Source organism: Macrosteles quadrilineatus, unplaced genomic scaffold, assembly GCF_028750875.1.
Source record: "Macrosteles quadrilineatus isolate MER2022 unplaced genomic scaffold, UCM_ALF_1.0 Scaffold_1__1_contigs__length_201487025, whole genome shotgun sequence".
Taxonomy (NCBI): Eukaryota; Metazoa; Arthropoda; class Insecta; order Hemiptera; family Cicadellidae; genus Macrosteles; species Macrosteles quadrilineatus.
In genome coordinates, this window is record NW_026542594.1 from 99,756,574 (window position 1) to 99,774,185 (window position 17,612).

Below are 17,612 nucleotides of genomic sequence, written 5' to 3' on the forward strand. Positions count from 1 at the left end.
ACTGTTTTGGTTTTTTTTTACAAAAAAACATTCTAAATAACTATTATCACAATCATGTGTCACTTTAAATACAGTTGATTAGGAGATTGGACATATACCAAAATGTTCTCATCTATAGGTGTGTAGATTTGCAAAATGGCCTTACATTTTTGAAAAAGTCCCTTGGGCTCTGTCCCAGTGGCTTTTAAAGTTCCCATGTTATCCTTATGAAGAACATATTTGTTTACATTATGATCAGCTGGATAATTTAATTGTTGTTAATATTTTAGTTGCAATTTAAGGAAACGTGCTACAAACATTTAATGACTTGGGTTTAGGTTTAAATGATTAATATTTACCTATTTGAATTTGGGTTGGCGTAAATATTACAATGGAAAAAAGCAAGAAAGCCTGGACAATCAATCTATTTTACCTATAAAAGTCAAATACCACTCACTCACTACTCACTGATATCTCAAAAACTACAAGCCATATCAACTCAGGAATAAGTTATTGGCGTGGAGGTTCCAAATCAATCCCTAGTGCAATAAGAAACCTTTTCAAGAAATTTCATCAGGGCTCTGCCCCAGTTGCTTTTAAAATTCCTATGTTATCCTTATGGAGAAAATATTTGTTTACATTTGAGCACATGAATACTTCTGAATCTGCACTATATTTATTAAGGGAACAGCTGGTTATATTTTATTATATGAAATGGAAGTATTTACATTATGTTTGTGGCTTGAAATAGTTATTTGTGTAACTAGTGAGCAAAGTGGCACTTTACTGCACACGAGAGCAATTTTTACAATGTTTACGAGAGCAATTTTGAGAGGAATGATTTCGAGTGCAGCAAAGGCCTTTTGCACTCGTGTTACACATTATATTTTTCCTACAGTCACTATAAAGCATAAATAATTAGTCTTTCAAACACTATGCAACACGTTTTTAGGTTCAGCTGGCAACACAAATACTTGCCCTAGAGAAAGTAGTCCCCGGTCCGTATCACTCCGCTATTTTTCCTCGGCAAGCAATGTGCTCCGCGGATTGAGAAAATAGTTCTGTATATTTTTGTAATTTGCATTGGTTTCCGCGCCTAAAAAAAAATGCTTTAAAGGTATTTTCTTGTTTATTAAGATCGTAGGAATGTTTTAAAAACGTTTAAAAGAAAAGACCAGAAAGTTCAGAAATACCGAAAAGAGAACATTAACTATAAACACGAAATGACAGGTTAAATCGTAGTTATAATAGTCAATCAGCTGCTCATAGTATTATTATCTTTAAGCGTTGCCAAACTTTTTCCAAGCGTACACGGATTACGTGCATAATAGAACCACGCTGTTTTGTGTTGTTTCGTTGGAATCCTGATGTGCGCCAAAGTATAAACCGTACGTCAAAGTATAAACCGTACGACAAAGTATAAATATGCAGCAATTAGCAGCTTTCTGTACTATAAACAGTACAAGGAAGCCAACTTTGTCGGGTGACTGTAGGAAAAAGTGTTTTACTGCATAGCACATTTTTATTAGCTTACCCAAATGAATTTAAAAAAAACCAAAAGTATAGGCCCTACTCAGGTTGAACATTTAACTTTTTAATTTAAATTTTCGTGAGCGAAGCCATGACATGTTTGCTAGTTTCATTTAAGGAGTGAATGTTTCAATATGGCATACCTATTAAAATAGGTATTTAAAAGATTCACACAATGAATATCCAAAATACCCTATAAGGAAGTAGCAGCATGTTATCAGCCCTGTGGTAGCCCATATCCTGACTGATGGGTATATAAGCTGCCCATGCCTAGCCCAAGCCCCAGTCACTGCCTCTCTGATACTATACCTACAGGTTAGTCTGTCTCACTCTTGCTCATTGTCAATTTACCTAATAAACAAAATTGCTTTCGCTTAAAAGTTCAATAATTTGGAACAGTCGTTTGATTCATATGTTGTTTAATAATACAGATGTAATAATTTTTTGTTTAAATTTATATTTTAATAATTTGTCAACAATAATTGAATATTTTTAATTTATAATACTTGTTTTTACAGTTTTTAGGTACAGTCAGTAATTTAGATTGGTACAGCTCTCAGCATTTGTATCCATACAGTTTTTATTAAAAGAAGCTTTTATTTTACAAAAGTGATTGATTTTAAATGGTCCTCATTTTGAAATGGTAATAGATGAGTGAACGAAGTGAACGAATCTATGTATCGTGTATAGTGGAGTCAGAGATTAGTTAATTGTCCGCTTGTGGGTGTGTGCCTGTGTTCGCACCTAAAAACTCAAGAACCGTTGCACTTACAGCGTTCAAATATTGCACAGATAATTATGACACCAGTGTTAAGACACCATTAAAATTCTAGATGATTCCGCTCAGTAATAATTATAAAACCCTAAAAATTTTTTTTTTAATTTGTCCCATAAGAATAACATTAGAAGCTACCTTCTTCTTCCTTTTATTTGTTTACGTTTTGCGACCAACAATTTTGTTGACTACTTAAGACAGAGAGAACGACTTTTACTCTAAGCTCTTTCATTCATGGAGTAAACCGTTTGAAAATACAGGGTGATTGATATAAGTGTGCCAGCCGTTTTATTCGAAAACCATAAGAGATATCAAAATAAGTTAAATGGTAAGTGCCTTGGATTTTTCATTTTAAAAATTGTAGTCAAATCGAAAAAAAATTTTTTGCCGCCATTTTTCCAATATGGCCGCCAACTTTGATATTTCTTATGGAACACCCTGTATTTCATGATGTATTCCAGTAGAAAATGTAATTTTAAGACGATTTTATTCTTGTTATTTTTTTCATAAACCTAACCGTTTCAAAGATAATAATGGTTAAAGTTGTGAAATTTTGAATAGTTTTTTAATAAAACAGCTGGCATGCTTGCTTAGGCCTTTATCGAAACTCTTTCTTATGCCTAATTTTTAAAACTTTAAACATTATTATCTTTGAAACGGTTAGGTTTATGAAAAAAATCCCAAGAATAAAATCGTCTTAAAATTACATTTTCTACCGGAATACATCATAAAATACAGGGTGTTCCGTAAGAAAAATCAAAGTTGGTGGCCATATTGGAAAAATGGTGGCTAAAATAATTTTTTTGACTTGACTAAAATTTTTAAAATAAAAAATCCAAGGCACTTACCATTTAACTTTTTTTGATATCTCTTATAGTTTTAGAATAAAACGGCTGGCACACTTATATCAATCACCCTGTATATCATTATATTTCACAACTTTCAGAATAATAAATTGAACTTAACAATATTAGTCGGCAGTTATATACAGTTTATGTTCAGTTTTAAAATTCACATTTACATTAAAAATATATGTATATAATTAGAAGTAAGCAGCTTTTTATATTATTCAATTTAATTTTGGCATTGACTATTAAATAGTCAAAGATGTTTGTCTATCTTTATACTAAAATGCTATGCGAGGGAGGAAAACAGGTCCACGACGTAGGGAGTGGTGAAGGAAGTGGTAAAGGTGAGCAATGTGGAGTGTAAAAACCCTTTGTGACTGTAAAATTAATGTATCTGTAATACTAAAATGCTATGGGAAGGGAAGGATACGGGCCCACGACGAAGGAAGTGGTGAAGGAAGTAGTCAATGCGAACAGTCCGGAGTGTGGGAAGCCTTAGTGATAGTTAGAATAATGTATCTGCAATTCTAAAAAAGCTATGGGAAGGGAGGGAAACAGGTCCACAACGAAGGAAGTGGTGAAGGAAGTAGTCAAGGGGAGCAGTCCGGAATGTGAGAACCCTTTGTGATAGTTAGATTAATTTATCTGCAATTCTAAAAAAGCTATGGGAAGGGAGGGAAACAGGTCCACAACGAAGGAAGTGGTGAAGGAAGTAGTCAAGGGGAGCAGTCCGGAATGTGATAGTAGATTAATGTATCTGCAATTCTAAAATGTTATGGGAAGGGAGGGAAAAAGGTCCACGACGTGGGAAGTGGTGAAGGAAGTAGTCAAGGCGAGCAGTCTGGAGTATGGGAAGCCTTAGTGGCAGTTAGAATAATGTATCTGCAATTCTAAAAAAGCTATGGGAAGGGAGGGAAACAGGTCCACAACGAAGGAAGTGGTGAAGGAAGTAGTCAAGGGGAGCAGTCCGGAATGTGAGAACCCTTTGTGATAGTTAGATTAATTTATCTGCAATTCTAAAAGGCTATGGGAAGGGAGGGAAACAGGTCCACGGCGAAGGAAGTGGTGAAGGAAGTAGCCAGGGCAAGCAGTCCGAAGTGTGGGAACCCTTTGTGCCAGATAGAATAATGTATCTGCAATAATAAAATGCTATGAGAAGGGAGGGAAACAGGCCTACGACGTAGGAAGTGATAAAGGAAGTAGTCAAGGCGAGAAGTCTGGAGTGTGGGAACCCTTGGTGACAGTTAGATTTATGTAACTGCAATTATTGTAAAATGCTATAGGAAGGGAGGGAAATAGGTCCACGACGTAGGAAATGGTGAAGGAAGTAGTTTAAGACAAGCAGTCCGGAGAGTGGGAACACTTTGTGACAGTTACATTAATTTATCTGCAATACTCAAATGCTTATGCCATAGGAAGGGAGGGAAACATGTCCAAGACGTAGAAGGTGTTGAAGGAGAAGGGAGTAGTCAAGGCGAGCAGTCCGGGGTGTGGGAACCCTTTGTGACAGTTAGATTAATGAATCTGCAATTCTGAAATGCTATGAGAAGGGAGGGAAGCATGTCTACTACGTTGTACAAATGTTGTAAGTAGTTTATCCTATACTCTAATACGAGCAATGTTTGCTTGTATGTATGTATGTATGTTTGCACAAAGATCTTGAAAACGGCTCCAACGATTTTCTTCAAATGTTGTAAGTAGTTTATTTCTGGCCTAATTACGAGTTTACTGCAGTTAGAACTGCCAACTAAAATTTAATTGCGTAGAAAAATGAAACTGAAAGTCACATTTTTTTTACATTAGTCTTATAATACAATACAATATTCTTTATTGTTAATTCGTTAAGAATTACAATAGTGTCAATACAATAGTGAATTTTACATGTTAATTTCCATAATTTTCATAAAATTCCTTTATTGAGTAGAAGGGTCTTGCGATTAGCCACTTCTTCAACTCCTGGTGTAGCTTGTTGCCAGTCAGGTATCTCAGGTAGTCAGGTAGATGGTTCCTCAGCTTGCAGCCGGTGTAGGAAGGTTTTTTCTCCCAAAGAGTTGTTTGGTGAACTGGTAGTGCAAATTTGGAGCCATGACGGGTGTTGTAGTGGTGCAGGTCTTGGTTTCTTGGGGGGTTTATTTCATTCACATACTTTATGGTTTCAAGTATGTAGAGAGACACCACTGTGAGGATTCCTAGGTTTGCGAATGCTAATCTGCAAGTCTGTGGTGGGACAAGGTTGGCGAGGGCTCTTATGGCTTTCTTTTGAAGGACAAGAATTTGATTCATATTTTTTGTTGAAGTTCCTCCCCACACTGTCAAGCCATATCTAAGATGTGACTCTACCAGTGTGAAGTAAGCTGTTTTGGCCACAGAGAGTCCGCCTATGTAGTTTTATTCTTCTGACGACATATATTCCAGTACTGATTTTTTTGCTTAGGTGGTTGATGTGCTCTTTCCATGTTAGTTTGTTATCAAGGATATAACACCGAGAAATTTCTTGTGGTTTTCTATTGTTACATCCTCTAATTGAGGGACTATGTCTTTTTTCTTACTGAAATTCAGAGTTGTAGTTTTTGTGGGGTTTATATGCTAAGTCATTGTTCTTTGAGTAGAGGATAGCTTTATTTAAGATCGATTTTGAATTAAGGTAAAGGCTTTGGGCTGTGTTGTCCTTGATCAAAATGGTTGTGTCATCTGCATACATGATTGGAACAGCATTTTCACTCTCAATTTGTTTGGGGTAGTCATTAGTCAATAAGATGAATAGAATCGGGCCTAATACAGAGCCTTGTGAAACTCCTCTCATCAGCTTGCTTTTTGAAGATTTGAAACTTTCTGTGACTTCATTTGATGAGTTTTTCAGTTCCACGACTTGTGAACGGGACGTTTGGTAGCTTTTGAACCATTCTAGCGCAGAGTTTCTTATACCGAGTCTTTCGAGTTTCTTGCATATCAGGTCGTGGCCCAGGCAGTCAAAAGCCTTACTGTAATCAAGGAAGATCGCGGAAATGTATTGTTCGTTTTCTATCTGGTCTAGGACGTACTCAATTAGAGCTGTTATAGCTGAGGATGTAGATTTATTCTTCCGAAAGCCATGTTGGTTGTCAGTTAAGAGTTTGTTATGATTAAGATGTGCCATTAATCTAGCCAGAGCAATTTGTTCTATGATTTTAGAGAAACTGGAGATGAGAGAAATGGGCCTGTAGTTTTGAGCATTTTCAGTTGGTCCTTTTTTATGTTTGGGGTATATTTTACTGACTTTTATGGCGGATGGGAATTTGCCTTCTTAAATGATTTATTTATAAGAAGGTTCGCGTGCTACACGTGCTGGTGTATGGGAACCGTTGGTGGCAGTTAGATTAATGCATCTAACTTTGGTTAATTAATGGACGAGAAGTTAGGATTGTTGTTAACTGAGATTTGGTTGATTTGCCCATACAAATAACATTGTGTTCACCAGTGACACCGGTAAGTAGGCTAGGTGCGGGTGTACTCTTCCATTTTTGCGCTCACGTACACTCATCCCGTTACGCGCAGAATAAGCGTACTACTAGTATTTAGAAGTTTGGTACTTTGTGAAAAGTTTTTTCCTATCGGTCACTACTGATGTACCAAGTTTAAAGTTAATTGGGATTAGAAAGTCATGGATAAATTTGTAAAAATCACACACATAGAGACAGAAAACTAGGAATTTTAGACCCATGTTTTTATGTTGTTTTTTCTTTCATTGTTTCGACCTAAGGAAAAAAATATACAAAAGCGTTGGAGAGAGTTTGTACATCCCGTTATCGTTCAATTTAGTAACAGAATTTTACTTTCCCACTGAAATTCTTTTCTATAAACTCAGATGATTTCCTAGACAAGCAAAGACAAAGTGGTGCATTCGTGTTTGAAATACTGTAACTGTATGATTTAGTCAAAAAAGATAAAATTTAAAAGTGTAGACCTACTTACTTTCAAAACTCCACTTACATTTGAATTAAATATATCCAAAACAACATACCTACCATCAATAAAATAAATCAGTTGATAATGATGTTTTGTAAAATAAAGATGTTTTGCCCTAATGCTTCAATTTCAGTCAAGCCTCTTTATCTGATATAGATAAACAATTAATATGTTTAACGTTTTTAAAATCTATGTGCTGTAAAAACAGGGTGTATCCTAACACTCTGGGCAGCTTTTGTGTATTTGTTCCTTGGGTCAAAACAATGAAAAATCATTGGATAAACATATAGGTCTAACATGTCTGGTTTTCTGTATGTACGTGATTTTCACAAATGTATTCATCCATCAAAAACCAAGTAAGCTTTTATTAGCTTTATTTATACAACTAGACATTCCATCCCCATGTCATTTAAAGATTTCTAGAATCTGCCATTTTGAATCTTCTTGGCTGCCATTTATGACTCAGTTGTTATTTTATTAGCTTGAATTTGTGGCATTGCATTCTACTAGTAAATACATTTGATGTCCATATCAACCTATGCTTACATTTATGATTTTTTTCCGATTCATAGTGGGAGCCCCTTTGAGGAGGTAGCATATAATAGCATTGCAAGTTCAACTAATCTTTGAACAGCTGTAATTTATTAATCGGTTGTTCATTTGAGTTTGGGTTTGCAGCATTCAGTTTTCCTAACAATAAACCCCTTTGATTTGATGTGCATATCAACCTATGCTTACATTTAAGATTTTCTTCTGACTCCTAGCGGGCCGTCCCCCTGAGAAGATAGCCTATCACTGAATAATGTGTTAAAAAGATTATAATGCCCAGTAACTGTGTGCCAAGTTTTGCACAAGACTTTGGTTTTATAATATAAAAGCTAACACTTTGAATTATTTTTCCCTACACTACACTTTTTAACAAACTTTCCAAGTAAGGATTTAGTTCGGAAAACAGCTGTCTGCCGCCTCCTTAAGCAAATGGGGTTTCATTACGTACCACTGTATGGTAATGAGTTTTTACTGGACACCAGCTGAATATATTTGGCAATAAGTAAACAAAAACATAACCTCTGTTAGAGGTTATGAGTAGTGATTGTTAATCCTTTTAGTCAGTGGAAATATTTTGCGGTTTTTTATTTTTTGTATTGTTAGGTTAGTTTAGAGTAGTATGGCAAAAAATATTGTAAGTCATTCGTCAAGACTCGTTTACTGGACTTGTCACACGAGAAGAACCACACTCATCTGGTAAACACCTATTTTTCGGACAAGTATAATGTAATATACAATTATCAAGGCCACATTTATCTCTAAGCAGCGGTCATCTAAGTGGCAACATCGCAAGTAGTGTTGTTACAGCTGTTTTGTTTGGAGGTAGCTAATAGTATTTGTGTATGTTTTAAGAATACGACTTGGTTACTTGGTGTGCATGGTTACTGGGCTATGAAAATATTGATTCCATTAAATGTACATAAATAGATTTTCAATTTATAATGTGTATTGGTCATAATTTCCAATGACTTAAAAAGAGTCAACTCAAAGATTATGGAAATACTTACGATGTACATAACAGTTCGATATAAACAACATATCTTGTAAATTTCTTATCACTTTTCAAAAGATGGTCTTGTTTTTAGTGTTTTCTACAAATGTTTCCCACTCATAGCCGCATTAAGTTGTCAATAATAACGATTAAAAATTAAAAAAAAAACATTATTTCTATTTCTTTTACTTGGTGCCCATAAAAAACCGGAAAAATCGGATTTTCTCAAAAATGGCCCGAACGATTTTGATAAAAATGTAGTATGTTGTAGCCCTTTAAGTTCTGAATAAAATGGTACAAATCCCATTTCTGTAAAAATTACGGTTCAAAAGTTATGGTCAAATATGTTATTTTCCCATAAAAACCCCATAAAATAACAAAAAATAGGATTTTAGAAAAAAATCCGGTTTTGATTTAACATAGTATGTTATGTTCCTTACAATTTTGATGGTGTTTTTTTATTTTTTAGAAATTTTAATTTTTAATGGGGATTTTCCCATAAAACCCATAAAATAATGGAAAAATAGGATTTTCCCAAAAATGGCCCGAACGATTTTGATAAAAATGTAGTATGTTATAGTCCTTTATATTCTGAACAAAATGGTACAAATCCCATTTCTGTAAAAATTACGGTTCAAAAGTTATTGTAAATTATGTCATTTTCCCATAAAACCCCATAAAATAACAGAAAAATCGGATTTTCCCAAAAATGGCCCGAACGATTTAGTTGATAAAAATTTAGTATGTTATAGTCCTTTAAATTCTGAACAAAATTGTACAAATCCCATTTCCTTATATATTTACTCTCACCGCTTACACATGATAAAGGTTGTTGACAAACTTATGGGAGAAAGTATGTGTCAGAATGCTGATACCGTTTATTTATTATTTTGTATACAAACACACATGTTTTACTTACTGGACTGTCATTCTTTTTCATTTTTTTATTTATTTACAGAATGCCATTACATCATAAAATGACAGGACATTTGTCAATGCATTATAATACTTAAATTTAAAGGCCCGTTGTCCAAGAACGCGTCTGTTGCGTCTGACGCTGAGTAATAGACGCTAGCGATGGACGCTCAGTGACTGCTAGGCCTGGCGCACACGGTCGATTTTTCGATCGGCCGATTAAAAAATCGGCCAAAAATAAATCGCCCTTGATTTATGTCTAGGCGATTTTTTAGTCGGGAAATGGATTTTTTTGAGTGCATTTAAGCTATCCTAAAATGGACTTTGTTGAATTAACCTGTGTTTGTGCTCTTCTAATTAGACCAAAGAAAAAAAGCAGACAACATTAATATTGGGTTAATCCGATAGTAAGTCAGAGACTTTTAAATCGACAGTTTGATAAACAATGCACTTTACGTGATGACAGTAAAAAGTTCTTTAATTACTATAGAATGTCTGTTGAAAGTTTCAGTTTTTATTTTAACAGCTGTGGCCTTTTTTAGCAAAGAAAACAACACAACTCACACTGAAGTTCACTGACTCCTGTGGAGAACAACAAGCGACTGGCCGATTTTTTAGTCGACCGTGTGCGCGGAATGATAACAATCTGTACGTTACAGATTTTCGGGCGACAATCTCCTCGCCTACGAATCTGTGGCAAAACCCAGATTTTAAAATCGGCGCAATTCTCGATCGCCTGTGTGCGCGCTTCCATTCAAATACATGATGCACAGATCGGCCGATGAAATTGTCGCCTCAAAATAATCGCTCGTGTGCGCCTAGCCTAAGCATTGATTTCAATGGGCCCGTTGTCCAAGGGAGCGTCTCTAGCGTCTGACGCTTGAGACGCTGAGCGTCTGACGCGGGGCACTGCTCCGGGAGCAGACGGGATCGCTGACGGCCAGCGTCTATTGCATTGTTGTTTCTGTGTTCTCCCGTATACTCCATAATATACAGTATCTTAATGTAATGGCTATAGTCAAAGAAATATAGGATATGACCTAAAAAAATTGCAAGAAAATGTTTTAGGGTTTTATTTTGTAGTGTTGGGTCTGCTGAGTGACATACTAAAGGTTGCCAAAAATCGGTCCATGGGAAACCCCCTTAAATCATTATAAAAAATGGTGGCTTTTCCCAACATTGGAAAAATAATAAAAAATGATTCCACATGCATTTTTTATGCACATTTTTGAGATATTGACTAAAGACCACCACCAGTATTTATTGGGTGGTTAGTACTTCATTTCGATAGGAAACACGTTTATGGCCGCCATCATGGATCCGCCATATTGTTTTTATGTAAAGATAGTGTTGTGACACATCATTTACAAAACTAGATTTTCATGCTGATTTCAATGCGGAAATCCGTTTTTATTTTTTTTCGTTTTAAAGATATTCAAACAAAAACTCTCCCCCATACATTTCTTATAGACGTTTCGTACTTTTATCATTTTTTTAAACATTTTTAAAAATATCTCCGTTCTTATTAACGCTTGCAGTTCGTTTCAACCTTAAAATATTCAGTAATGTAAGGGCTTCCATTTGAGCTATTGATCATTAAAATCAGACGAGTTAGAGACCCGCTACGAACAAAAACACAATATTAAATCTAACTTTTTTAGAAATTTGTTTTTATTAAAATATTTATATCTTGGGTTGTTAATACGGCCCAAGGTCTCTCTGGTCTCAAATTACTCAGTAAATGTTTGGCTTTAATTTGATTAATCACTAAAGAAAATCCAACAAATTTAAAATGAGTCATAGATCTTAATTTAACATTAAATTATTTTTATTTCAAAATTTATCTTCAGTTAAAGACATAATATATCTATTCCCAATAAACTCCCAAAACTCTTTATAGTCTAAAATAATTCACCATAGTATCGACTTTTATTTTAGCTATGGATTACATATTGGGAGTTATTTAGAATAGGGGATATCTGTATTTAAGTCAAGAAAATTTTCAAAATAATAATAAATTAATGTTCAGTTAAATGATTACAACTTAAACTTTAAAGGATTTAAAAGAACTTAAACCGTTTCCTTTAAAAGTAAAAAAAAATCACTTTCAGCCTCTTGTCTGCATTAAAGTGGTTTTTGATAAGTATTTTAAAACATCCTTCCTCACTTCTCTCTTTGAAAACACTGTGGGTACGCAATCGAGGTTCACTAAAGGTCCAGAATGTTCTCGTTTTCTATCTCTTCGATGAATAGGATCTTCAACACTTGGCTCTTTACGCTAAAAGTGAGAGCAAAATACATTTTAACACAGTCAGCAACCAACTGTTGAACTGAATAGACGCGTTCTTGGACAACGGGCCTCCAAGCGATCGACGCCCAGCGATCATCGCTCTGCGTCAGACGCAACAGACGCGCCTTGGACAACGCACCTTAAATAGTAAACAATTTAAATAAAATAATTTCAACACTTAAGTTCTTAGTACTTTCTTGGTAGTTAAAACACAGTTCACATATTCAGTTTTATCATACATTTTATTTTGATCACTATATGTATAGCCCATATAGTTTTTAGTATTTTATATATATATGTTTTTATTTTATATTCTTACCTATAATATTTGTAGAATTAACCATGGGTTGTTTCCAAAGTGTGCTTTAAGTGTATTTACTAACATTTCAATATTTGCAATCCAATCAAACACTATGTTTTATTTTTATATATTAACTAGCTCTTTTGAAATTAGGTGAAGTCTAGCACGCAATTTACTTTCTTCCCTTAGTATCATTGACTATTGGAGTATAAACTATTGTTTTCGTCAAAATTCTTTCGTTTGAGTTTTGAGTGGATACTAGTGTACCTGTTGCTCGATATCGAGCAATTGCTAAGTATCACGGGCGTGATTTTAATTTCTGATGACTTTAAAAGATTCGACTCAAAGATCATGGAAACACTCAAGATGTACATAACAGATCGATATAATCTTCTATTTCTTCTCCTTGGTGGTGTTCTATGACTTTCCTATGTTTCCATAGTTTGCAAATCGGCTCTTTCAATGATTGCTTAAGAAATTCAGCACAGTGTTTGTAGTATATCAAATTGTCCAGGCTTATCGCTTTATTTCCATTGTAATATTTACGCCAGGGGGAGCGAGCTGGTCTAGCGGTTAGAGCGCGGGACTCCGGTTCCTGGGGTCCCAGGTTCAAATCCCGACAAATCACCAATGGATTTTATCTAAGGGATAATGCCGTAACCCCTAGTTCTAGCCTGAAGTAATGTGAAAAACAATTCCGGGCTCGTGCCTAGCATCCTAGGACAAAAAAATATTTACGCCAAATCAAATTAAATACTAAATATTTCATTTCAACGAAGTCAGTAAATGTTTTGTAGCACACGTTTCCTTAAATTGCAACTTAAATATTAACAGCAATAAAATTATCCAGCTGATCAAAAGGTAAACAAATGTTCTTCATAAGAACCATGATATTTCATGATAACATGGGAACTTTAAAAGCTACTGGGGCTGAGCCTAAGGACTTTTTCAAAAATGTAAGGCCAGTTTGCAAATCTACTCATCTAGACGAACATTTTGGTATAAAATATGTGGTGTGAAATCTTAAAACAAAAAAAAACCTTATTGTTCACAAAGTTTCATGTAGCGTATTATATATATAGATATGTTTTATTTACAATATTTTAATAAATTTATATTCATACATTTAAATAATACATGAATTAATGAGCTGGTATCACCTGTCTGCCATGTTATCTTACAGGACGGACATCTGGCGCTAAACAACACTACTTGCAAGGTTGCCAATTCTACCAGGTTGCGGCCTGGACTTAAAGGTGGCCGTTCTATTATCCATCCATAATTGCAGCAGACCTGATTTACTCATTCAGCCACTATACTTGTTATTATGTAGAAAAAATATAAGTCTAGTCATTATATTATATACAGTACACTCCTCTAATCAAAATTCACTCATCAAAAAATTCACAAAGCTGCAAGTTTGTTGTAACATGAAGTATTCTATGACAAAATATTACAACAAGAAGAAATCATTTTACTAATTACATTTTGTTTCTTTAAAGATAGCCCAAACTGTCAGCATGACCTCCAAGGCCCTTCAACATCTGCTGCTGCTGTATGAGCGTCCCCTGGAGCCCGTCTTTGTCCCCAAGGGAGATCAGCAAGTCTTTGATGTGCCTGAAGAATATCTGGTAGATATACTTTTGTTTCTAGAACACTTTTATTAGTAATCATCTTGCGTAGCTACGGGAAGACTTATTGAGGAAAGAACCAGTGGAAATAGAAAAACCTCTGGGCAAATATAAAAAAAGTTAAACGATTAAAGTTTTACAATTGACTTAATTTTTAATGACAAATAATGGCTAAAAGTACCTCGTCAGACAATCCTTGATATGTAGTAACGAGTGCTACATATGTTTCGGCGGTAATTTGAATATCCCCGCCATCGTTAGGGTAACAAAAGGATTCACTTGATGTGTCGTCAGAATAAATAAATAAATCACATTTTACACAAAACATAAAAACAAACATGATAGGCCTATCAATTACACGCATTGCCGTTGACATGGCAGGAAGCAGACTGAACTATGCTATGTTGTGATGGACTGACTTTACTCTGGGTTGTCATCTGCATTATCAACAGCTGATACTGGTCTATTGTAGTGACGGAGGAGAGTGTTGTAAACATAATGAGATTCGTAATTGAGTTTTTCATTCAAAATTTGTTTGCTGTCCCTGGTATTTATATCGTTACATATTTCGAATTCTTCGAGTGTATTTAATACATTTCCTTTCCCACAATAATGAAGAATATCGAGACCATCATTATCATTTATGTCTAGCATATCATGTTTATTGTCAATGATGTGTTGAGCGAATTGAGCGACAGAAAGATCTGTTGTCTTTTTAAGTTAATGTTGCCTAGCTTATTTATGTATATTAAAAATAACAGAGGCCCCAAGGTCGAACCCTGGATAACTCCATAATCAATTCTTTTTAGTGAAATATTTTGGTTTAAAATCAAGACAATTTGGAAACGTTCAGCAAGATAATCTTCAAACCATTTTAAAGTGATGCCTCGTACCCCTATACATTTCAACTTTTTAGAAGTAATCGTCTGTCTACGCTGTCAAAGGATTTAGCTAAATCTATAAAGACAATCAAGGGGTTTTTGTGGTTACTAATATAATCATGCAAACTATTAGTTAAAGAAAAAAGGTCATCATTTAAATTTTTGTCCGTACGGAAACCAAACTTAATCAAAAAGTAATTGAAAATTTATTAAGTAGTTTTCAAATTGTTTTGTAACACACTTTTCGATGAGTTTAGCGAGTACACTAGCCAAAGTAATTGGACGAATAAATTGATTTTTTTCACCATTCTTAAATATAGGAACTACCGGTACCTTACCGACTTTTAAAATTTTTAGAAATGTACCCTGCGAAAAACTGGTGTTAATCTATAAGTATAAAAGAGGATGTTTGTATATATATTTGGCAGTGATAAACTCCGACACTGCTGAACCGATTCCCACGAAAATTGGTACATACGTGTAGAATTTCATGGAATAGGTTTATACACCATCAATTTCGTGATCCGTCCAATCGGCTCCGCCCCAGTGGCTCTGGAGTTTCCCATGTTAACCTTATGAGAAATGGAATTAATGAATCTTAACAGCTGTTTCAATTAAACAAGTTGGTTCTGTTCTATGATGTTCGATAGCATTAAAGTTACAAGGATTACCAACAGGGTGCAGCACTATTATTTCTTTTACAATTTATACATTTATACATTTAACAGCTAATTTGCAACCAAAAGGTTAGTGAGCATAGCGAACGAACTTCAACCTGGAGGCGAGTTAGCGTAGTGAACGAGCTAACCTGAAGGCAAGTGAGCGTAGCGAACTAGCTAACCTGAAGGCAAGTGAGCGCAGCGAACGAGCTCCAACCTAAAGGTGAGTGAGCGTAGCTAACGATCTCCAACCTAAAGGTGAGTGAGCGTAGCGAACGAACTTCAACCAGGACGTGATTGAGCCATGCGAACGAGATCATCTTGAAAATTAAGAAGTTAAACGGGGCAAAGACCGCGGGTTACAGCTAGTTATATGTAAAAGTGGATATTTCAATTCTTCAAAGTTATTTTTGATAAGTTTTGCCAGAATGTTATCAGCCCCAGGAGCAGACCCCCCTCTCATACCCCGAACGACAGTTGACAGCTCCGCCTCACTCACGGGCGACAGCTGGAAAGTGGTATCCGTCTGGAAATCGTCATTGTTGATTACTGGTTCTAGAACCTGGGGGACAGCACGAGCTAGGTTGGCACCTACATCTACGTAGTAGCCGTTAAACACATAGCATTTTTTTTATTGGGTCCTCTTCTGAAGTTTGGTTATGTGATAAAAATGTTTTACAGGGTAATCGTCCTTATTTTTATTAAGTCCCGTATTTTCTATCATGTTTTTCCAAAGGCGTCGTTTGTTATTTAATGAGTCAGATATTTGAGCCTTGTTGTATTTTTCTTTTGCGCTTTTGATCGCAGTATTCAATGTGTTCCTATAGTTTATATAATGGGATCTAAGTGCCGGGTTGAAAGGTTGTTTTTTCAACTGTTTTATGTTTTATATTTAATTTATCACGCATGTTCCCTTAATAGCATTTGGTTTTTAATAGGGAGTTTTTTGTTTTTGCATTTTTTTATTTTATATTTAACTAGCTGGCCCGACAGACGTCGTCCTATCCTAATGTGGTTTTATGTCAAATGCTCGTTCATTTCCAAGATGAGCTCGTTCGCATTGCTCAATCACGTCCTGGTTGAAGTTCGTTCGCTATGCTAACTCCACTCCAGATTGAAGTTCGTTCGCTACGCTCACTCACCTTTTGGTTGCAAATTAGCTTTTGTCATAAATTTAAAAAAAATATATTGCTGCATCCTGTTGGTAAATTTTTTAACTTTTTAATGCTATTGAACATCACAGAATCAAATTGTTCACTTGGACCAACTGTTAAGATTCTTTAATTCCATTTAAATATAAGTACTCATAAGGTTAACATGGGAAACTCCAGAGCCACTGGGGCGGAGCCCTTTTGACGGATCTGCACCAAACTTCACACAAACCATCCTTGAATAATGCTTAATAATGCCTGAAAGTTTCATTACAATCTGTCGAGCGGTTTCGGAGTCCATAACGTTCAAATACATACATATATATATAAATAAATACAAACTTCCTCTTTTATAAATATAGATTTATTTATACTCTTAGGTTGAACGCTATAGACCTTTACAAGAAGAACTCAACAATCGATTTGGAGAAAATGTCAAAGAGCGGATCAGTGTCAAGAAGATCAACATTCCCGACCTGTCAGTAGCACTGGGCCTTGGTCGTCAAGACAACTTCTCCCTATTCATTCCCTCGCATCGCAAGATGGCCTCTACACTCATAGAGCAGTTCATGAGTGAGTATAAGAGGTCATCACAACCAATAGGAGATCATATTAATAATTATTATCTGTTAAAAATTTACATCAATTAAATAATTCTGCTTTGTAAGGCTTTTGATAGTTTGAAACTGGACCCAGCTGCTCTTCACATCATTCGGCTTTTTACAAATGGTCCAAAGATTAGACTAAAGAACCAGCTGATTTTAGTCAGAAACAATGCATAGTTCATGCAGTAACATTCAAGACTCATCCAACATCTCATGACAAATCTACTAAGGGAGTATGTTTTATCTATGGTACTTGGTGATTTTTAATAAGTTCTTGATTAGTTATACTACTTTATAATTATTCATTTTGTATGTATGAAAGAGCAACAAAATCAAACATAAGGCACAGCATTGAATGTCAAAATTGTATTTTGTCTGTCTTTATTTCTGAGGAACCATATGCAGAGTTTTTAGATTGTACAGGGTGCGGGAAAAAACTGTCTATTTGATGTCAGCGCAATGTCTGAGGGGGGTGGGGGTAGGCTTGTTGGAAAGCCTACACGATGCCATTATCTGTAGTCATAGACCAGTGGTCACCTGAGCAACGCGCGTTTGTTTTAGA

The 17,612-nt window shown here is 35.3% G+C and overlaps 1 protein-coding gene across 5 annotated transcripts in view; it reads left to right on the top strand.

The window, feature by feature from the left end:
• Nucleotides 1–1,803: 1,803 nt before the first annotated feature.
• LOC128996284 (phenoloxidase 2-like) overlaps nucleotides 1,804–17,612 on the top strand; it is a 48,212-nt gene continuing 32,403 nt past the window's right edge. Inside the window, exons 1-3 of one of the 5 annotated variants that reach the window (XM_054421703.1) lie at nucleotides 1,804–1,824; nucleotides 13,626–13,754; nucleotides 16,826–17,018. In XM_054421703.1, coding sequence (XP_054277678.1) covers nucleotides 13,644–13,754; nucleotides 16,826–17,018 — 304 coding nt within the window. In that variant the 5' untranslated portion in view covers nucleotides 1,804–1,824; nucleotides 13,626–13,643. Of the gene's footprint in view, nucleotides 1,825–4,692; nucleotides 4,718–7,325; nucleotides 7,434–13,306; nucleotides 13,380–13,625; nucleotides 13,755–16,825; nucleotides 17,019–17,612 lie in introns of those variants that run through there. The other 4 variants (XM_054421865.1, XM_054421538.1, XM_054421619.1 and 1 more) reach the window with 4 other exon arrangements.